The sequence below is a fragment of the Nomascus leucogenys genome, chromosome 17, assembly GCF_006542625.1.
Source record: "Nomascus leucogenys isolate Asia chromosome 17, Asia_NLE_v1, whole genome shotgun sequence".
NCBI lineage: Eukaryota > Metazoa > Chordata > Mammalia > Primates > Hylobatidae > Nomascus > Nomascus leucogenys.
In genome coordinates, this window is record NC_044397.1 from 26,330,999 (window position 1) to 26,353,798 (window position 22,800).

A 22,800-nucleotide genomic window follows, 5' to 3' on the forward strand; every position below is an offset into this window, starting at 1 on the left:
GATGTTACTGGGTTAGAGATGCAAGACAAGATACTGGACTTGAAGCCACATGTAGAAATGGTGGCTCTTCCTTAGGAACAGGGATCATCTTAACACAGACCCTGTTCAGATAAACAGTAGCACCAAGAAAGAAAACTGCTCCATATTGAAACCAAAAGAAATCTTATTTTGGGCCAGGCATGGTGGCTCACACCTGTCATCTCAGCACTTTGGGAGGCTGAGGCAGGCAGATCACTTGAGCTCAGGAGGTCGAGACCAGCCTAGGCAACATGGTGAAATTCCATCTCTGCTAAAAACAGAAAAAATTAGCCAAGCGTGGTGGCACATGCCTGCAGTCCCAGCTACTTGGGAGGCTGAGGTGGGAGGTTCATCTGAGCCCCAGGAAGTCAAGGCTGCAGTGAGCCGTGATCGTGCCACTGCACTCCAGCCTAGGCAACAGGAGTGAGACCCTGTCTCAAAAAAAAAAAAAAAAAAAAGAATAAATAAATCTTATTTTGATACTTATTCAAAACAAGCCATTTCATGAATAGAAATCCAGGCCTTCTGATTTTTTTTTAATATACAAATCAATCAGATCATGAGCTTATATTTAATGTTATTTTCTCTTTTATTAATATTGTTGCTGAAAAACTCTAACACACAAATTATCCTTTGTGTATTATACACAACTCTGAAACTTCTATATCAAGACCTTAGGTTCACTTATACCTATGATGGAGAATCAAATGTCATTAGGAAAATTTAGATGGATTTTTTTCTGGGGAGTGGGAATTAATCCAAAATATTTTTAATTGTCAGTTTAAATATATTCTAAAAGTTTGATTCTTTGACATAATTAGATCAGTAACTTTCTTTGGTCCCACTGTCTTTTTGTTCTGTTTTGTTTTTTAATTACTATTCACTAACAATCCTTCCATTTTGTTAAATTTTCAATGTTAATATGCCTTTTGGAATGTTATATTCATTGTTTTCCCTGTGGGTTATAATTATTATTCCTTTTAGTGAAAGGCTTGCAACAATTTTCAAAATTATTTTCTAATTATTTTCTTCTATACTACAGTAACTATATTATTGTATCTATTTGAAACCTTAATGATCCTGATGATCCTGGACTTTTTTTAAAGTAACCATTTGTGTTAATTTTTACACAGATTGCATTTAGGCAAAATTGCCCAGTGGTGCATAAGCCTATTAGATACTGTGGAAAATAGACAATGCCACATATTGAACTTTTATACTTGACCATCTCTACAACTTGAACTTAATGACAAAGACCAAATTGCCGTATTGCATCGATTTGGCCTGTTAAATATTTGTTAGACTGTAAGACAAACGTTTTTTGTAGAGAAAATAAATACTTGCTAATCTAACTTAAGCAATTTTTCTGTTGTACACTGAGTATTTTAGTGGTCTTAGGAAATTATTTGTATTTTTTTCCTTAATTCCTGGCACAGGAAATAAATATCTATATTCAAGTTACAATAAAAAGATTAATATCAAACACACTGATATTTCACTAAGGAAATACAAAACATGTTCTCACCCAGATCTGTGCCTGAACAGAGAGGTTGACTTGTTCAATTTGTCTTTTCTGTCTGATGTCTGTAGTTGTATACCAGGTTCCCCACAAGGTAGATGAAAGGGCTGTTTTGACTGCTCTTGTTTTTTCTGGATGCTTTCTTGTGTCATACAGGTGTTGTATAAAGAAAACGTTGGAAAAGGGATTCCAATCCCCATCACTCCAGAGATGGAGAGAGTCAAACACAATCAAGAAAACTTTAGTTCGGTATTTAAAAATAAAAAATCCCTTTAACTATTTAAAAAAATTTTTAAAAAGATTAATGGCTAGATTTTTAAAATCTAATCAACTCATCCCAATAAAAAATTTGACCTGTCTTTTTCCCAACTTAATGCTGCCATTTCCTATGAATCAGTTTTCCCCATTTTGGTAAAACATTAATATAACCATTTAACTTAATAAAAAAAGTGTTCAGTATTATATTCCTGCTTTTACAAATGTAACATTCTCAGTGTCTAAGCATCCACATTTATACTGCTTTGGCAAACTTGATCCGAATCTAAAGCTTAAACAAATGTATTTTGCAAAGACCTGACTATTAGCCTCATTTCTTATTCTAACTTTTTCTATCTCTACTGTTATTTGTACAGATATTTTGAAGTTTCTTTTTTTTTAGCACCTTATCATTGCTCTCCATTTGCCTTAAACATCGTTGTTCTCAATATGTTCACCCAAACTAAAAATTAAATACTTTGACTTCTTTTGAAAGTGAACAAAAGAAGAGTTGTGTGTATGTGTCTCCATGTATACAATGTTTGTAAACCCCAAATATCCTTATGTGATTAATAGCATTTTCAAATCAAAAGTAACTTCCTTGGTTTTATTTCTGTCTCTTGTCTGTTTCTACTTTTTTCCCTCCTTGTAACAAGGTGGGAAAGACTAATTGCTCTCTTTCATGGTTGCTCAGTGCTGCAGAGATTAGTTCAAACAATGAAAATAACAACCTTTCTTTTCCCATTTCTTAGTTTTTGCTGCTCTTTCCTGCATTCCTTTGCTTTTGAAGATGTCTTTAGGTTCAAAGAGGTTGAGTCTAAAAGCTTCTGGCATTTCCCTTCCTCTAACTCACTCTCTTCCTCCCTTCCTTCCCACTCCCAACTGCTCCAAAGCAGGGGGAAAATGACTGATTGCTTTTTTTGTTCTGGATGCTTTCTCATCATACAGGTGCTATACAAAGAAAACCTGGGGACAGGAATTCCAATCCCCATCACTCCTGAGATGCAGAGAGTCAAACACAATCAAGAAAACCTTAGCTCGGTATTTTGGAAAGAAAGGGGAAAAATGCCACAACTTCAGAATTAAACTGATCTTTACATTTATTTTTGTTTTAAGCCCATTTCCCTTCCTTTGCTTCTAATATATCTTATATTACAAAAGGATATACCTTCCCATTTCTATAATACAGTTAATGTCATTTTTTTACTTCATCTGATATTTACAAACATGTTTTAAAAATAATGAATGTTTCCATTTGTGTGGATAACAACACTGAGTTCTAACAGTCTCAAATCCTCATGTGATTGTTTAGGAGGCACTGTACTCACAAAAATGAAAAAAAAAATAACATGGATATAACTCTGACAGACTTTCCTCAGCAGCTGAGGTCCCTGCTTCTCTAGAGGGTGCAGATTCCCCATCCCAACAACAGCTTCCACTAAAGTAGTCGATGGCATTTTGTCAGCATATAACTTCTGGCTCCTTGGATGACTGTGTTTTTTCCTCACCCTTAAAACGTCCCAAGAAATGAAATGTTACTCATGGTTGTTTTTCTGGATGCTTTCTTATTGTACAGGTGTTATACAAAGAAAACATGGGCAAGGGAACCCCTTTACCTGTCACTCCTGAGATGGAAAGAGTCAAACACAATCAAGAAAATATTAGCTCGGTACTTTGGCAAGAAAAGAAAAAAACTACTTATTTAATGATTTTTGGAAACTTTCATGATTTAAAATAATACGTATTAATCCTACTTTTTAAAGACAAATTTTGTGAATTTCTTTAGCAAATTTATCTTTTTTTCCTTTGGGCTACTTCTAGCCTAACACCATTCCCATTTCTATAATACAGTTAATTTCAATTTTTTATTTCATCTGGTATTTTCAATTTTCAATCTTTAAAATAATGAGTTTTTCCGTTTGTGTGGATAACAACACTGAGTTCTGTCTCAAATCCTCATGTAATTGTTTAGGAGGCATGGTACTCACAAAAAAGAAAAAAAAAAAAAAAGTAACATGGATAACTCTGACAGCCTTTCCCCAGCAGCTGAGGTCCCTGCTTCTCTAGAGGGTGCAGATTCCCCATCCCAACAACAGCTTCCACTAAAGTAGTCGGTGGCATTTTGTCAGCATATAACTTCTGGCTCCTTGGACGACTGTGTTTTCTTAACAAGGAAGTTGACCTTACCCTTAAAACCTCTCAACAAATGAAATGTTACTCATAGTTGTTTTTCTGGATGCTTTCTCATCACGCAGGTGTTATACAAAGAAAACATGGGCAAGGGAACCCCTCTACCTGTCACTCCCGAGATGGAGAGAGTCAAACACAATCAAGAAAATATTAGCTCGGTACTTGGGCAAGAAAAGAAAAAAACTACTTACTGATTTTAAAAACTATTTCATGATTTAAAATAATACATATTAATCCTATTTTCTAAAGACAACTTAAATTTTGTGAATTTCTTTCTTTAGCAAACTTATCCTTTTTTCCTTTGGGCTACTTCTAGCCTAACACCATTTCCATAATACAGTTAATTTCGATTTTTTATCTGATATTTTCAATCATTTTTTAAAAATGAGTTTTTCCGTTTGTGTGGATAACAACACTGAGTTCTAACAGTCTTAAATCCTCATGTGATTGTTCAGGAGGCACCATACTCACAAAAATGAAAAAAAATAACATGGATAACTGACAGCCTTTCCCCAGCAGCTGAGGTCCCTGCTTCTCTAGAAGGTGCAGATTCCCCATCCCAACAACAGCTTCCACTAAAGTAGTTGGTGGCATTTTGTCAGCATATAACTTCTGGCTCCTTGGACGACTGTGTTTTCTTAACAAGGAAGTTGACCTTACCCTTAAAACCTCTCAACAAATGAAATGTTACTCATGGTTGTTTTTCTGGATGCTTTCTCATCGCACAGGTGTTATACAAAGAAAACATGGGCAAGGGAACCCCTTTACCTGTCACTCCCGAGATGGAGAGAGTCAAACACAATCAAGAAAATATTAGCTCGGTACTTGGCAAGAAAAGAAAAAAACTACTTACTGATTTTAAAAACTACTTTTATGATTTAAAATAATACATATTAATCCTACTTTTTAAAGACAAATTTTGTGAATTTCTTTAGCAAATTTACCCTTTTTTCCTTTGGGCTACTTCTAGCCTAACCCCATAATAACAAAGTTGCTTTAATCCATAAAGTTCTAATATCAAGAAGTAACAGATTTTCCTATAAAACATCCTTTTGCTTCTCTCTCTCCAAACTTACTCTCTATCCACTACCCCCAAGGTCTCTTTGTTTTAGATATGCCTGAAATTTAGGACGGGTATGTGTGGGGTGGTAGAGTAGGTCCAATGGGGCTCTTTCTTGAATATGATTTTGTTGTGCTTTTGTGTCAATGACTTTAGGTTCTAATTTACCCTGTCAGATTTGGACAAAGAGACCTTGGGAAAAATAATCCCTGATCCCCTCCTTCAAGAATAACGATATCAATTATGATCCAATAGTAGTTCTGGCAATTTGATTATCAATTTACTTAAAAATGAAAGTGTCACCAGAATGGCTTTTTGTTTTACCAATTTTCGTTTTTTGTCGTTGTTGTTCTTTAGTTTTACTGTAGTCTTTAACTGCAAACTTTAGTAAACCATTTCCTGTAAGCTTGTGCGCTATGACATTATATATGGTTGTAAATTACCCAGGGATTGAGGTTTGCATGGGGACTTCAGTTTCAGTAGCAAACAACCTTGTAGTGTCCACATTTCCACTGTCTGTAGGTTTCTCCAGTACTTGAGTGCAGTGCTTCTAAAACATTAGCACGCATCAGAATAACGTGCAGGGTTTGTGAAGCCAGATTGCTGGGTCCTGCTCTAGTTTCTCATACTGTAGGTCTGTTATAGAGGGGGCCAGAGAATTTGCATTTTTAACAAGTTCTCATTACTGACCTTGCTGTCCAAGGACCCCACGTTGAGAATCACTATTTCAACAATTCTTCCTCTTCAATGTCATTTCCTAATCTCCCACGTTTCCAAGAATGACACTGAGGGGAGATACCAAGGTTGAAGATTTATCACGATGTGTTACTATGTTTCTCATTTTCTATTGATTTACCATGATAGTGATGTAAGAGCCAAAAACCTTATTCCTTAATGATAAGCTGGATGTTGTATGAAACTAAAGCAAGAGGCAGAGCATAGAGGATAGCAAAGAAAAGGAGGGTAGGGGAAACCCTTTGCTTGTCTGAGGGCCTACATTTTTACTGACACATCTATGAGAGTTTAAGTGCTGCAAAACAGTCCAGTAAAAAAAACAGCTGCTGTGGGCCAGGTGCAGTGGCTCCTGTAATCCCAGCACTTTGGGAGGCCAAGGTGGGCGGATCACAAGGTCAGCAGTTCAAGACCAGCATGACCAACATAGTGAAACCCAGTCTCTACTAAAAAATACAAAAATTAGCCGGGCATGGTGGTGCACGCCTGTAATCCCAGCTACTCAGGAGGCTGAGGCAGAAGAATCACTTGAACCTGGGAGGCGGAGGTTGCAGTGAGCAGGGATCATGCCATTGCACTCCAGCCTGGGTGACAGAGCAAGACTCTGTCTCAAAAACAAAACAAAACAAAAAGCTGATATATTAGGAGCAGCCTCAACCTTCTCGGTGTGATTGATTGAAGCTCATGCCTGTAACTCCTGTTTAGATCATCTCTCAGGGGCTTGACATTCAGAGATTAGCAGTAAAATGATGGTGGTTTCTCATCCTTTTGAGAAACACCACAGGTCTCTCTTGCAGTCCTCAAGGGTTTCAGGGCAGGGGCCTATCCTGGAAACGTGTCTTGCTGTAACTACACTTAACTTCCTTAGGAAACATACTACTTTCCATCTAACCTAATTGCCCAAATGGTTTGGGGCCCTAAAGATAATCAAAAGTTATCTGTACCATTTCCCTTTTTGGTAACTAACTCTTTCTTTTTGGCTTTTTGGATCCATTGGATTCGCATAGGTTTTGTACAAAGAAAATGTGGGGAAAGCCACCCCAACCCCTGTCACTCCTGAGATGCAGAGAGTCAAACGCAATCAAGAAAACATTAGCTCGGTATTGTCTTGAGAAACAAAAGTGCTTTTAATTTTGCAAAATAACTCTTGCAGTTTGGCCTGCTCCTAACCCTGTCCCAGGTTAAAAACAAAGAAAATGCCAGTTACATTTGCATCTGCTCTAAACATCACACTACATTTACTGTAGCCATTAACTATTTTTAAGCTTTCTTCTTGAGAGGTGTTCTCACTAACAGTAATAGATTAAACATAGCATTTCCCCCCAACTTGCAATATAATTAATAGTGATTATTACCTCGTAGTGACTTTCGGGCACGACTTTGTATCTCACAGGTGTTATACAAAGAGAACCTGGGGAAAGCAACCCCCACACCCTTCACTCCTGAGATGGAAAGAGTGAAACGCAATCAAGAAAACTTTAGCTCGGTATTTTAGAAAGGAAAAATAAATCCTTAAAATCTTAACGGCTCTGGCAAACATGGTTATACCACTAATTTATCTTACAGTTTTTCCAAAACTTTTGTGTATCTTTAAAAATTCTTCCTTGTCCACTTAAAAACAACAAACCAACCCCACGAGGTCACAGTGATTTTACTTCTTTCTTAAACTTTTGCTTCCTACCATAACATTTTAATAGCTTTACCTTCAGTGTGATATAACTGAGCCATAACATGAGCCATAACACCAGCTAAGTGATGATTTTCAGACCTGGTTTTCTGCTGTCTGATGCCTGGATGCTCTTTTGGCTTCCCTAGGTATTGTACAAAGAGAACATGAGAAAAGCAACTCCGACACCTGTTACTCCAGAGATGGAGAGAGCTAAGCGCAACCAAGAAAACATTAGCTCGGTATTTTCTAGGACTAAAAAGAAATAGTGCAACAACTTGGAAAATAACATTTTAACATCAAAAAAAACACGCCTTTCTCATTCAACTGAAAAACACACTAAAATTTTAAAAGAGAAAAATGCAACATCTTGGAAAGTAACATTTTAACACCATAAAAATTTGCACTTATTCAACTGAAAATTTACACTAAAATTGACATTAACTGTGCTTTTACATTCCAAACCATCATACTAAACATAACAAGTTAATTGCCAATGTTTTCCTTCCCCTATACTTTACCTGAGGTAGTTCTACATAACCAACTATAACAAATTTACTTCCTAACATCCTCAATCTTCTGCTCTCCTTTAGTTTTAAGATACTTTATGACATGGGTAACACTCTGAAATGGATGCCTTCTTTGGATATATTTTGGGGTTTTAGTGTCTGGAGGACTTTGATTTCTATATTAGCATACTGGTTTATGAAGTCTGGACATAACCTAAGGAAAACAGTCACTTGTTTTAAAGGACAGTTCTTTCAAATTCCCTTCAATATCAGATTTAGAGCCAAATACCATTGAATATGTTGATGCTGTAATTCCTAGCAAATTTCAAGAGGTCACTTTTTCTTTTCAAAATTATACCGTGCCCCTTCTTTGAAAATGAGTTTCATTTTCGAAGTCAAAACAAGTCCCTTTCTCTTCTGCTGGCGGGCCCTCCCGGTCCCCAGATCAGCCTGTTCCAAAGTTGGTCATGTGTCTCACTGGGCCCCTTCAGTTGACCCAAGCGTCCCTCGCCAGCTCCTATCCATCTCTATCTGCTGGAAAGGCTTTGAGGTTTCAGATTTAGGACAGCACCACTCATTCATGGTCTCTCCTCCATCAGGTTCTTTATTCTGATAGCTTCCGGAAACAAATACAAGGCAAAGCTGCCTATGTATTGGATACCCCTGAGATGAGACGGGTGAGGGAGACCCAACGGCACATCTCAACGGTGAGTCGGGAATTCTTTAGGATTGGCTGGCTGCATGTCAGAATGTGTAAAAAGGGATATAGTCACACCATCATATTTTCATAAAGAAAATTCATGACATTTCAGGTGAAATATCATGAAGACTTTGAGAAACACAAGGGTTGCTTCACACCAGTGGTGACAGATCCTATCACTGAACGAGTAAAGAAGAACATGCAGGACTTCAGTGACATTAACTACCGAGGTATTCAGAGGAAAGTGGTAGAAATGGAACAAAAACGGAATGACCAAGATCAGGAGACTATTACAGGTAACTGAGCCTGGGTTGGGGGAGGGGATTAACTTTAAGTGAGGGGGTAGAAGAACAAAAGTAACATTATCTACATCAAGTCAAAATATAAAGGACTTCAATCTTTTTTTTTTTTTTTTTTTTTTTTTTTTTTTTTTTTTTTTTTTTTTTTTTTTTTTTTTTTTTTTTTTTTGAGACGGAGTCTTGCTCTGTCACCCAGGCTGGAGTGCAGTGGCGCGATCTCCGCTCACTGCAAGCTCTGCTTCCCAGGTTCACGCCATTCTCCTGCCTCAGCCTCTCCGAGTAGCTGGGACTACAGGCGCCCGCCACCACGCCTGGCTAATTTTTTTGTATTTTTAGTAGTGACGGGGTTTCACCATGGTCTCGATCTCCTGACCTCGTGATCCGCCCGCCTCGGCCTCCCCAAAGTGCTGGGATTACAAGCGTGAGCCACCGCGCCCGGCCGACTTCAATCGTTTTTTTAGGGGTGCAAGAAAGCTCCTATTATCTCACAGTTTACAAAGCTGATTTCTACCTTATCTTTGTTCTCCTCTGAGGAGAAGACATGACCCAGAACCTAAGCTGGAATAAGTGTGATTCAATCCTTTGGTGGTTGTTAAAATTCATGCCTTGGTTTTCAAGTTATTGGAAAACTCCAAGAACACTTGTTCTGATCACTGGTTTCCCTTTCAGGTCTACGTGTCTGGCGTACTAATCCTGGTTCGGTTTTTGACTATGATCCAGCAGAAGACAACATCCAGTCCCGAAGCTTACACATGATTAATGGTGTGTTATGCTGAAAAAGGCTTACAACATAAACATCACTATTTAGTACACTAGAGTCAATGACTTTCATTTGGGCTCTGAAGTTCCTTCCCTCCAGAGTTTTCCATTTTCTGAGCTGCCCATTTGGCATAAAAATACCTTGTTAATTAGTGAGCAAAACTTACTTTCTAGATAAGTTCAAGTTAGAAAAAATTTTGTTTCACTGCCTCAGTGCATGTCTCCTTCAGGCCCATTATTATCATTTCTAATTTTTTTTCCAAAGAAAAAACAGTAGTAAATCTTTCTATTGGAGAAGTAATGAAAATACATAGGCAAAGGGAAGAGAAGGGATTTGACCTGTAGGAACTTCCTGAGCTCTACTGCATCAAGGAAGTTTATTCATTACACAAAGCAGGCTGCACAACTTTATTCCTTCTATTCATGTTAAAAAGTAGAATACTAGCCTGGAACAGAGAATGAGACCCCTTCTCTACAAACAGTAAAAAAAAAATTAGCCACGAGTGGTGTTGTACACCTGTAGTACCAGCTGTTCAGGGGGCTGAAGTGGGAGGATAGCTTGAGCCTAGGAGGTTGAAGCTGCAGTGAGCCGTGATTGTACCACTGCCCTTCAGCCTGAGCAACAGAGACTCCATCTCAAAAAAAAAAAAAAAAAAAAGTTGAATATTATGTAGAGACAGTTCTCAAAGGATTTGTACTCCAGTTTTCTGATGAAGACACAGAAGTAAATCCATGGTTGCATTCTGACACATGCAGTTTTAAAGGTCTGCCCATGGTATTTTGGGAACACAGAGAAAGACTCTAAATTGATTTGCAGTTAGGGAGGACTTTCTGGAGAAGTTAAACATGGAGTCTGAATGTGAATATTACTATTCATTCATTTTGGTGAGCCAGGAAAATTGGCAGGGGGGAGGGGAGATGTTACAAATAGACTCTTGGATTTGAAACCTGGCTGTACAGCTTAACTGTTCCATGACCTTTGGTCATGTACTTAAGCTCTCATCTGTAAAAATAAGAAAGACAAACCTACATCAGAATAACTGTGAGGGTTTGACCCATGGGAAAGTATTTAAAACCATGCTTGGCAAAGACAACAATAACTGAGATTCAATTACTGTTAGGCATTACTACCATAGAAATTTCATGTTTGCTACATCTCCCCCAACTGCATCTCTCCCAGTCCAAGCTCAGCGCCGGAGCCGGGAGCAGTCACGATCTGCCAGCGCACTGAGCATCAGTGGGGGTGAGGAGAAGTCTGAGCATTCAGAAGCGCCAGACCACCACCTTTCGACTTACAGCGACGGGGGTGTCTTTGCAGTCTCAACAGGTACAAGTGCATGGTGCTGACTTTGGCAGACTCACCCGGCCAGCTCATTGATGGTTACTATAAGAGATGCTTTGAGTACAAAAACAAATTTAAAAATTTTTCATCCTTTCTTTTAAGAGAAAAGACTGGAATTGTGGAGGGTTGCATGAAGTTAGATGTTTCATTTTCTTTGATTTCTCTTTTTGAAAATCATTCTAAGTTGGGGGAAAAAGACATCACTCAGCTGCTAAACACAGATTAAAGGATACATAACCATTTTTCTTCTTATAAAGAATTTCCCCCCTTCTTTTCAGCTTACAAACATGCAAAAACCACAGAGCTCCCACAACAACGATCATCTTCAGTTGCTACCCAACAGACAACGGTATCTTCCATCCCATCTCATCCATCTACTGCTGGAGTAAGTGAATAACAACTCACTTAAATAAATTATTCTTAATTTTTGATATGTGCAAACATGATTATTAGGTATTATGGTCTTTTTTTTTTTAACCAAACCTTCTATTTTATATAATGCTCTTTTATTGCGTTTCATATTAATGATATCAGAAAACTTTCATTATCAAACTCAAATTAATAAAAAGCATTATTCAATAACTTAAAAAAAAAAAAACCCAAACCTATAGCAAAGCATCAGTTTTGGCTCATTGGTCTCACCTACTATCTTAAACATTTGCTGGGCGTAGTGAATCATGCCTATAATGCCAGCACTTTGGGAGGCTGATGCGGGAGGATTGCTTGAGCTCAAGAGTTTGAGACCAGCCTAGGCAACATAGTGAGACTTCATCTCTACTAAAAACCAAAAAATTAGCCAGGTGTGGTGGCGCATCTATAGCCCCAGCTACTGAGGAAGTTGAGGTGGGAGGATTGCTTGAGCCTGGAAACTGAGGTTGCAGTGAGCCATAACTGCATCACTGTACTCCAGCCTGGATGACAGAGGGAGTCCCTGTCTCAAAACACAAGAATGTATAGATGTATGCAATGTGCCCACATATATACATGCCTTATCTTAGATCTCCCCTATTAATATATATAGAAATGGTAAGCCAAATCATCTTCACAGTTCACCAGACTACTTCACAACTCTTAGTTTAAAACCCTGGATCTCATTCATAATATCCTCAAAAGCATAATACTTTAGGATCGATATGAACAATCTTTGTATGAAGACAACTGTCTTTACTAAATGACATACAAGAAGGTCTAAATAAGTGTTAGACCTATTATATTTAAGTAAGGGAATATTGTAAAGTTCTGATTTTCCCTGAAATAAACCAATGCATTCAATTCCAATATAAATCCCAATAGCATTTAAAAAAACCGTGCTAACCCTAAAATCTGAAAAAGATGCAAGGATAATCAAGTAAAATTTGAAAATGATAATACTTAAGGACTCAACTAAAAAAGAACAAAACATACCATAAAGCTATTAAAATTAAATATGGATTTAGCATGGCAATAGATACAAAATATGGATTTAGCATGGCAATAGATACAAAAATAGATGACGTCCAGAAACAGACCCTAGAAGAATTATAAATCAGCAGGAAAGGGGTAAGTTATTTAATTTATATGATCTGAGGTAACCAGTTATTTATTTAGTAAAATAATAAAATTAGATACCCATCTCAAAGCATAAACTGTAGCTGTACCAAAGATTTAGATGTAAAATACAAAATTGTAGAAGTACAAAGAATAATAGACAATACTTTTTTTTATTTTTAGAGACAGGGTCTCACTCTATCACCCAGGCTGCAGTGCAGTGGCATGATCACAGCTCACTGCAGTCTTGACTTCATGGACTCAAGCAATCCTCCAGCCTCAGCCTCCCGAATAGCTAGGACTACAGGCGTATAGGCCATTCCAGGCTAATTTTTTTTTTTTTTTTTTTTTTTTGGTAGAGGCTCACTATGTTGCCCAGGCTGGTCTTGAACCCCTGGGCTCAAGCCCTCTGCCTGCTTCGGCCTCCCAAAATGCTGGGACTACAGGCATCAGCCACTCAGCCTGGCCATAATAATTTTAAATTATAAAGGGGGAAAGCCTTCCCAGGCAAATTCCAAAATCTAGAAGTATAGAAGCCTGGCCAATTTGATCATAAAATTTTAAATGTTTCTATAACAAACATAAACATGTCAGACTGGGAGAAAACATTTACAGCATACATAACAAAAATATTAATATTGAAAAAGAATAAAGAACTCTAAAATTCACTGATAAATTATTCCCCTCGCCCGCAAAATAGGACTTGGAAGACTAAGAATAGATAATTTATGGCAAAATAAATATAAATGGCCAACAAAAAAAGGTGTTCACCATGACTAGTAACCAGGAATATAAAAATAAAAGTGCTAGTAACCAGGAATATAAAAATAAGATAAAGTACATAATACAAAGTATCAAATTGAATCAAATATCATATTGTATCATATTCGAACATTTTAACAGCAAACTTAAAAAATTAGGTCAGGAATGGTGGCTCACACCTGTAATCCCAGCACTTTAGGAGGCTGAGGTGGGAGGACTGCTCGAGTCCAGGAGTTTAAGACCAGCCAATGCAACAAGGCAAAACCCCATCTCTATTTGTAAAATTATTTTATACATATACATATATATGTATAAAATAAGTTTAAACACACATGCCATTTGACCTAAAACTTTCACCTTTAAAAGCTTTTTCTTCAGAAATTATTTGCCCAAAGATAAATGCTAGGATGCTCATTACAGTGTAAGAAAAAATAATGACAACTAAATGTCCAGAAAAATGAAAATGGCTGAATAATTCGTGATATTATTAAAATGTGAAATTCTCTGCAGCAGTCAAAAAGGGTAAGATACAGCTATATTTACATGGAAAGACTTCCAAGCTATATTAAATGGAAAGAACAAATCACAGTATTATTTATAGTAATGTTCCACTTACGCAAAGGGGAAAGGAAATCTATTTGTGAATTTGAATATATGCATGTGTATTTCAAAATGCAAGAAAAAACCATATAGGTTACATCTAAAACTACTAACCAGTGGCTGCTCCTAGGAAGAAACTTTTGATATTATCACTTATTATATACCTCCGAATTATTACAATTTTAATACTGTGGAAGATAGCTTTGAGAAACTTTTACTACTCGTATGCTCCCAAATTCCCAGAGTGAAAGATGACATGCAATAGTGCTATGGGTTTTCAAATTCTTCTCTAAAATACAAGACTGACCTCTTCAAAAGGTAGAAAAAGGCCATAAATAAAATTAGCAGCATATTCTCTCTTTTCTGTCAGTACACATACACACACACACAATTCATGCATACATCACTTGGTATGAAGTTCATACTTTGAAGTGTACAATTCAATGATTTTAAGTTTTTTTCAACCATCACCATAATCTAATTTTAGAATACTTTCATCACCATAAAAACAACTGTGTATTCAAAACTCTTCTGGTGAATTAAAAACAAACAAATGCTGGTGCCCATTGGCATTCATTCTCCATCCCCAACTTATCCCTTTCTGCTCCATCCAATCCTAGGTATCCATTTCCTGTCACTATATTATTTGGCTACCTGAGACATTTCATATAAATAAAACCATACAATATACTGACTTTGGTGCATGGCTTCCTTTACTTTTGAAGTTCATCCATGTTGTATCATGTATTAGTACTTCATTCTTGTTACTACCCAATAATAGATCTGTATGGATATACCACATCTTGCTTATGCATTCATCAGTTGGTGGGCATTTAAGTTGTTTCCACTTTTTGGCTATTATGAGTAATACTGCTGTGGACATGGATGTACAAATTATTGTGCAGATCTATGTCTTCATTCTTCTTGGGTGTACACCTAGGAGTAGAATTTGCTGGGCCATAAGGTAATGCTGTATTTAACATGTGGTAACTGCCAAATTCTTTTCCAAGGTGGCTGCACTCTTTTCCACTTCCACCAGTGGTTTATGAAGGATCCAATTTCTCCACATCCTTTCTAACATCTGTTATTGTCTGTCTGTATTATTATCACCATTCTGGCATGTGTGAAGGGGTATCTCATTGTGATTTTAATAATTTGCATTTCCAGATGACTAATTTTGAGCATCCTTCTGTGTGCTTTTTGGCTATTTGTCTATCTTTTTTTGGAGAAATGTCTATTCATATCCTTTGCCTCTTTTGGTGGGGGAAGGCATTGAGTTGTAGGAGTTCTTCCTATGTTCTGGATATTAATTGCCTATCAGATACATGACTTGCAAGTATTTCCTATTTTGTGGGTTCCTTTTACTTTGTTGATGGTTGCACATTCTCTTTTGTTCAACTTAAGTTTGTGGAGTCAGTCATGAGAGATCTTACAAATAGATGTGTGTTAACTGTTGCAAATCCAACATATAATATTTCCCCTTTTTCCATCCCCACGAATAGAAAATCTTCCGTGCCATGTATGACTATATGGCTGCTGATGCAGATGAGGTGTCCTTCAAAGATGGAGATGCCATCATAAATGTTCAAGCAATTGATGAAGGTTGGATGTATGGCACTGTGCAGAGGACTGGCAGGACCGGAATGCTCCCAGCCAACTACGTTGAAGCTATTTAGGCATTTCAAAGCATCACAACTGTCTGCAGGACTTACAGATCCTGCAGTCAATGTTTCAGTTTAGACTCTGCACTGTTACCTAAGTTCTCAAGCTGCCTATGGTTTTTCTGTGTCAATGTGATTTATGGTAGTACCATCCTTTCTCCTTTGGGTTTTAAAATAAGTTGCAGAATAGACATTTTAAAAGCTTCTGCAATATTATTTCTGTGCCTAGAGTCTTTCTCCATTATAAACGTTTTAACATTATTTTTCTAAAATAGGGATTTTGAATATGCCAAACACATGAAAGGAAAAATAGCAGAGACGTTCACCTTTTCCTTGCTGATTGCTAATGCTTATTATTTCTAATTCAGTTCTGAAATTATAAACTTATAATCAATACAAACCAGCAACCAATAAAACCTCTAATTCTGCAACACTCTGTGGATGGAATGAGCATTATTTATTTTTAATGGTTTTAATATCTACCTATAAAAATTCAATGAAGCAAATTCTACATAAAATTACTAAAAAATTATCTAAATTTTAAAAATGTACTGTTATGCATAAGAGCAGATATTCTCAAAATTCTATCTATACTTGCATTCAGCAAGCTTCTATTACAGTTTTAAGAACACCTGTGGATTCCAATCCTAACTTCAAGGGCATCTTTCCCATCTGTATCCAGTAGGATGGCAGCATGTGGCGAAGACAAAGGGAGGAGAAGCAACCATAATGGCTTAATGTTTAAGTTTACAGACTGTTCTTCCTAGAAGGCAGATAAGTCCCTGTAACTTTACAGCTGTAGTAATGCTGCTTCAAGCTTCTTAATGTGTCTGAGACTCGGAGAAAATGCTCTTGCGAAGAGAGTGCACTCACTTGCGAATGACCAACGTACACCTCTATGCCAGGCACTGGGTCAGAGGCTGAAGCTCAAGTGAAAACAAGAGACAGTTGATGCCATTAGGGAATTTACAGACCCAAGAAAAGGCAAATTATGCCTAACCATCCAAATGGTGCCAGAGATTGCTACTCTCCTGCCCCCAAGTCTTCCATCTTGCCTTAAACTGGATAAAAATGCAAGTTAGGCAACAATCCTATTGTGATTTCCAACTCCCTAACTTTTAGAATACTAAAGTATATGCTATCTCCATTACAATGAGCCATTTTTTTGTTTGGAGACAGAGTCTCACTCTGTCGCCCAGGCTGGAGTGCAGTGGCCCAATCTACTCACTGCAACCTCCTGGGTTCAAGTGATTCTTGTGTCTCAGCCTCCTGAGCAGCTGGGACTACAGGTGTGTGCCACCACTCTGGGCTAATGTTTGTATTTTTAATAGAGACAGGGTTTTGCCATACTGGCCAGACTGGTCTTGAACTCCTGACTTCAGGTGATCCACCCACCTCAGCCTCCCAAAGTCTGGGATTACAGGCCTGAGCCACTGGACCTGGCCTGGCTGGTTTAGTTTTAAATTTCCTATTTACTTTATCGGTTTGCCAAGGCACACTTTGCAGTTGCTATTGCAAAGAAAAACAGAACTTTTGTCTCTTACAGATTTTTCTTTAAAGCCTGGAAAATGTTCAACATGCAGCTGGCTTTCCAAGATCCTTGGGTTCCACATCCACAGATTCAACCAACCATGAATCAAAAATATTCAGAAAAAAAAAGATGGTCATATCTGTACTGAACAGCTAGACTTTTTTCTTGTGATTAGTCCTTAAACAATACAGTATAACCTATTTACATACATTTACATTATATTAGGTATTATAATCAAGAGATTATTTAAAGCACAGGTGCCCAGCCTTTTTGGCACTAGGGACCGGTTTTGTGGAAGACAATTTTTCCACACAGTGGGGAAGGGTGGGGAACGAAACTGTTCCACCTCAGATCAGGTGTTAGATTCTGATAAGGAGCACAAACCTAGATCCCTCAGGTGAGCAGTTCATGAAGAATTTACTGTGGCCACTGAACTGACAGGAGGCAGAGCTCAGGTGGTAATGCTTGCTCACCTCACCGGCCACTCGACCTCCTGCTGTACAGCCTGTTTCCTAACAGGCCATGGACCCATACCACTCCACAGCCCATGGGTTGGGGAACCCTGATTTAAAGTATATGGGAGAATGTGCATAGGTTATATGCAAATATTAGGTCATTTTACACTAGGGATTTTAACATCCATAAGGTGGGGGTGGTCCTGAAACCAATACCCCATGGATATTGAGGGATGACTGTATACATAAAAGTAGAGAATAATCCTACATCCACCAACTAGCCTCAAAAATTATAAACTCATGGTTAACCCTGTTTCCTCTCCACCAAAATCAACTCATGGTTAACCCTGTTTCCTCTCCACCAAACCAATGCACTCCTCCCATTACCTTATAACTTCCTTATAGTGAATCTCATTACAGATTAGTCACCTTTCAGTGTATATCTTACAAAGGACTCTTAAAACATTAATCACAAGAAAATTAACACACCTTAAAAACTGGCAATCAATATCCAATGTTCTAATCTTCCTGTCATCTGCTTGTGCTTGTTGGTCCAACGATACTAGGGAAGTCCTTTGTATATATCTCCACTACCACGTAGGCTGCAAAGAGCCATCTTCAAGAAACTATAAAAGGGAGAAATTAGGTCTACGGGTTACATCTCAACCAAATCTCTCAAATGTATGAACTGCATTGTGTCCCACCCTCCCACCCCCAAATTCGTGTTAAGTCCTAACCCCCAAGGCCTCAGAATGTGACCTTGGAAATAGGATCCTTGCAGATGCCGTTAATTCAGATGAGGCCCTAATCCAACGGCCTTGCTATCCTTATAAAAGGGAAATTTAGACAAATACACAGGCACACAGGGAGAAAGTCATATGAAGATGGGAGACTGGGGAAATACCTCTACCTGCCAAAAATGGCCAGCACACCACCCCAGAAAGCTAGCTGGGGAGAGGTATGGGACAGATACTTCCACACAGTCCTTAGAAGGAACAAACCCTGCTGATACCGTATCTCAGACCTCTACTATTCAAAACTGAGACAATACATTTCTGTTGTTTAACTTATTAGGTTTGTGGTACTGTTACAGCAGCCCTAGGAAACTAATACAGTATCTTTCAACATCACTGTTTACCCTAATTGTTGTTGTGTTTTTTTTTCCTTAAAACTATGGAGATTTTCTTCGGCTGCCACCAACGTGCTTGGTTCTGCAGAGGAAGCTAAGGTCACGTTGGGGTAAGGCATTTACTTCATCTGGTGACTAGCCTGGCAGCGCCAGCTCTGCCCTCGCCCACACCATGTGGACTGCCTCTCCAAGCTTGCCTGCGTCTACTCAGCCCTTATTTGACGAAACCTCTCTTGTAACAAGTTCAATGAGAAACTAAACTCATTAACAACAACAAAAAAACCACCACCTCTGGATTTAGAAACCAGTGGAACCCATAAAACCATGCATAAATCAGAAAATCTCTGTGGTTAAAAAGCAGGCCATAAAAGGGGAAAAGGAAAAGGAATCGTTCATGTTTGCGGAGGAATATAACATATACTCTGTGGTAACTGAATTAAGCTATTCATACTCATTTCAGATCTCATGAAAACAACAAAACAAAAAACCAAAATGTAGCCAACAAAAACAAGTACCAGAGTTTAGTTTTTATAGTTTTATTTCAGGTAAAAGTGCATTTTTTAAAAAATGTTTCAATATCCAGTTTCCATTGTCAAGTGATAACAGTTAACCCTCAATGATTCATGGAAAGTTTTACTGTGAATCAAACATAGAATTCTGCCCCCCTCAACAGTCATAAAGAACCAGAAATAGTAACTGTCAGTGTGCCTGCTTCAAACACTGTATAAAGCAGTGGTCCCCTAACCTTTTTTCAGCAGGGACCAGTTTCATGGAAGACAATTTCCACAGACAGAGGTGTTGGGGTAGATGGTTTCAAGATGAGACTGTTCCACCTCAGATCATCAGGTATTAGATTCTCATAATGAGCGCACAACCTAGATATCTTGCATGTGCAGTTTACAATAGGGTTCATGCTCCTGTGAGAATCTAATGCCACCCAGGGGTTTGAAACCCCTAGTATAAAGCATTACACGATCAAATAAAACTGACTGCACCATTATTTCCATATTTGCAGGTAACTGAGGAATGAACAAGTACTTCTGTTAGGCTTCAACTTAAATCATTTTTAAGACTTATCAAATATAAATACTTTGTGAATGTAAAACTAAGCTCTCTTAGAGTTTACCAAATGATCGGGACAACAATATTATAGGGTTAATAAATGACTGATTTGACGTCTATCAGTCTTTTTCTAAGTGCTATCAGTCAGGTCTATCCACAGGAGGTAGTGCAGAAAGCAACTGATAATTCACAGACCATCAAGGTCCCTTAACATCATGGCAAATGCGTAACTATAGTTTGAGAGTTTAAGTAGGAAAAAGAAGTGTACTTATAAAGTACTAGTGTTTCCTAGTATCTGTGTAATTTGAGCAATAGTAAAACATGTAAGTAAAATCAGGAGAAGCCATTTTGGAAAATACAGGGGTAATAGAAATTAAGTAATCAAGACCTCACTCTGCCAGCTAGAAGCAAATAACTAAATTGACTAACGTGCCATGTATGAGCAAAACCTTCCTCCATAAAAGGGATCGACAAACTCTTTAAAAGGCCAGACAGTATTTTGACTGTTGGAAGCCATACAGACTCTGTTATACTACTAAACTCAGCCACTGTACCAGGAAAGCAGCTAAAGACAATAAGCACAGCTGTTCCAATAAAACTTTATTTCTGGATACTGAAATTTTAATTTAATACGTTTTCATGTGTCACAAAATATCCTTCTTTTGACTTTTTTCACCATTAAAAAATGTAAAAACCAGTCTCAGCTCACAGGTAGTACAAAAAACAGGTGGCATGCTAGTTTACCAATCTGTGCTCTGTAAAAAAACTTAGGAGTTAAGACTGCCATCCTTCAGTTTCTATACTCAAAACCAATTTTGCTCTTAATTCTGTTTTCTTTTGGAAACTTCCTATTCTATAAAAATAAAAAATTCTTTAGACACTTGTTAGCTATTCAATAATGTATCAAAATAATTGTTACACTATACTCTATTTTCAGTTCCATGACACTTTATTTTGAAGGTGATCTTCCTAGTTATATGTTATCTGTTTAAGAAACAAAGCCGCCTTTTGTTGGAAATACTTATTAACTTACTGCTTTTGTGGCAGTATTAATAATGTATTTTAACATAATCCCTCAGGGTATTTATGAACATCAATTATAATACTGTGCTATGGACAGAACAGCTCTCAGAGACTATAGGCTATCAGCTATTTCTGAAGTATATAGGAGTATATAGGACAGCTTGTCTACTAAATGGACTATGCATTAAAATTCCAGCTCAATCTGCCTTTTCCATTCTCTTCAACTCATCACTTCTCAGTGCATCAACTTCTATCAGCATATAAGCTTGCTGTCCAGTAAATTTAGCTTTATCTACAATTATAAATTGGCACACTGTGGCCAAAAATATTCCCTCTGCTACAAGTAGAGTACAAAAGTTAGAGGTTTTTTCTTACTTCTGACATCAACAATTGAAAATATTGTCTTCAATTTTTTTAGGTAAGATGAAGGGTTATCTTTTATTCCAATGGTATTTACAGCTTACCACAACATATTTGGTTTTAACTGTTCTTTGGAGAAAGAAAGGCTTAGTATGTAAAGAAAAAAATGATTAGGACCACATCGGAAAATTTAACATTCTATTTCAGAACTGAGTAAATTCTCACAACTGTTTAGACTATATTAAATATTTATAGATCTCGAAACTTCGATGACTTACATTTTAATGGCTACTTGCAAAGAGCAATATGTAAAGCCTGGCACATAACATACTTATTAACTGGACATCAGAAAGCACGAAACCCAATTTGTTTTACAGATCAAACTATCAACAAATTTTGATAAACAAATTTTTAAAACCTATTACTTAACTTTCGGCTACATTTTCCCTAGTGCTTTCAGGGTAGTTCTTACAGATTATTTAAATATGTGAGGAAAATCCAACACCTTAACAGAATTCCAAGAAAAACTCACTTTTCCAGAATCATATTATTCAACTCTATCTTTCAAATTTCACTTTACAATAAAACAGGAATTTTCAACCACGTAATATAACAGAAAATTAAGTGACCAGAGGTCTGCAGTATAATGACAGGGCATATCTGCTAGACTGACTTATTCATTATAGCACTACTAAATTTAACTGCCAAATTAATATTAGGGGTAGTGTTGGTTTTCCATGTTTATTAATAATGATGATCCACAATAGAAGGCAAGATTTATTTAGAGACTAAATATATTCTAATACTTAGAAATCAACTTTAATGTTAACAAAAACATAACCCACAAATACTCATGAGAAAATACTTTGTCTAATTTGCCTTATCAATAAGATTCTTTATAACCTGAAATTCTTAGTCTGCCTACTTAAAAAATAAATCATCCATATTTTTAAAAGGATCTTAAGCAAAATTCTTAACTTTCTTAAAATTTTTGAACTTTAAGCCTTCAAAACCAGTCTGCACCCCCAATTCATAAAATTGACAGAGTTATAAAAGGACTTGAATCTGCCTGGGTTACCAAAACCTAAAACACAGCCTGAAGCCTCTTAGGCCCATCTACCAGTGCAGTTCACAGGCATCTGTATGAACCACCTGGGACTGTGTTTAAAAAGACTCACAGGGCCCAATGTAGATCTACTGAATCAGAATCCTCTTGTTCATATGCACATCAAAGTTTGAGAGAGCACTATGTTAAAAATCAAAACCTCACTCTAATGTTTCTATACAAAGTACAAAGTCTTTCTAATGGCTTAGGAATAAGATAGACATGGGTTGCAGCAATGAGGAAATAGTCTCCTCCCCCCACCCAAGTTTTAGTCTAATAATGCCAACTAACTGCTGTATAGCCTCCTAGGCTGAATGACAAATTAACTTTTTGAAAATCAATTATGAAGAATATGAGATAAAACCTAGGCCTTTCTTACTGAATTAAAGTCAAAGTTGGAAGAAAAAAATTAACCCTTTTATACTTTCTTTTTAAAAAGCAATTACTCTATTCTCATTCCTTTACACCTTAAAAAATAAAACCTCACTTACATATTCACGATCCCCACCGTTTCCCCAATTTTGTTTCTTGCCTCA

At 37.2% G+C, this 22,800-nt stretch overlaps 2 protein-coding genes across 8 annotated transcripts in view; one reads left to right on the forward strand and one right to left on the reverse strand.

Annotated features, from left to right (window-relative positions):
- NEB (nebulin) overlaps nt 1–16,030 on the forward strand; it is a 230,402-nt gene extending 214,372 nt beyond the window's left edge. The window contains exons 162-175 of one of the 2 annotated variants that reach the window (XM_030797595.1): nt 1,694–1,786; nt 2,741–2,833; nt 3,369–3,461; nt 4,048–4,140; nt 4,711–4,803; nt 6,782–6,874; nt 7,168–7,260; nt 7,590–7,682; nt 8,549–8,656; nt 8,762–8,945; nt 9,618–9,710; nt 10,888–11,034; nt 11,328–11,434; nt 15,441–16,030. In XM_030797595.1, coding sequence (XP_030653455.1) covers nt 1,694–1,786; nt 2,741–2,833; nt 3,369–3,461; nt 4,048–4,140; nt 4,711–4,803; nt 6,782–6,874; nt 7,168–7,260; nt 7,590–7,682; nt 8,549–8,656; nt 8,762–8,945; nt 9,618–9,710; nt 10,888–11,034; nt 11,328–11,434; nt 15,441–15,614 — 1,557 coding nt within the window. In that variant the 3' untranslated portion in view covers nt 15,615–16,030. The remainder of the gene's footprint in view (nt 1–1,693; nt 1,787–2,740; nt 2,834–3,368; nt 3,462–4,047; nt 4,141–4,710; nt 4,804–6,781; nt 6,875–7,167; nt 7,261–7,589; nt 7,683–8,548; nt 8,657–8,761; nt 8,946–9,617; nt 9,711–10,887; nt 11,035–11,327; nt 11,435–15,440) is intronic. The other variant, XM_030797596.1, reaches the window with a different exon arrangement.
- The window catches only part of RIF1 (replication timing regulatory factor 1), a 97,946-nt gene that overhangs the window by 5,951 nt on the left and 69,195 nt on the right, over nt 1–22,800 (reverse strand). For 2 of the 6 annotated variants that reach the window (XR_004026566.1, XR_004026562.1), the window contains exons 37-39: nt 18,075–18,211; nt 7,130–7,216; nt 1,544–5,827 (exon numbers count right to left, since the gene is read on the reverse strand). The gene's annotated coding sequence lies outside the window, so the exon portion shown is untranslated. The remainder of the gene's footprint in view (nt 1–1,543; nt 5,828–7,129; nt 7,217–18,074; nt 18,212–22,800) is intronic. The other 4 variants (XR_004026565.1, XR_004026564.1, XR_004026567.1 and 1 more) reach the window with 4 other exon arrangements.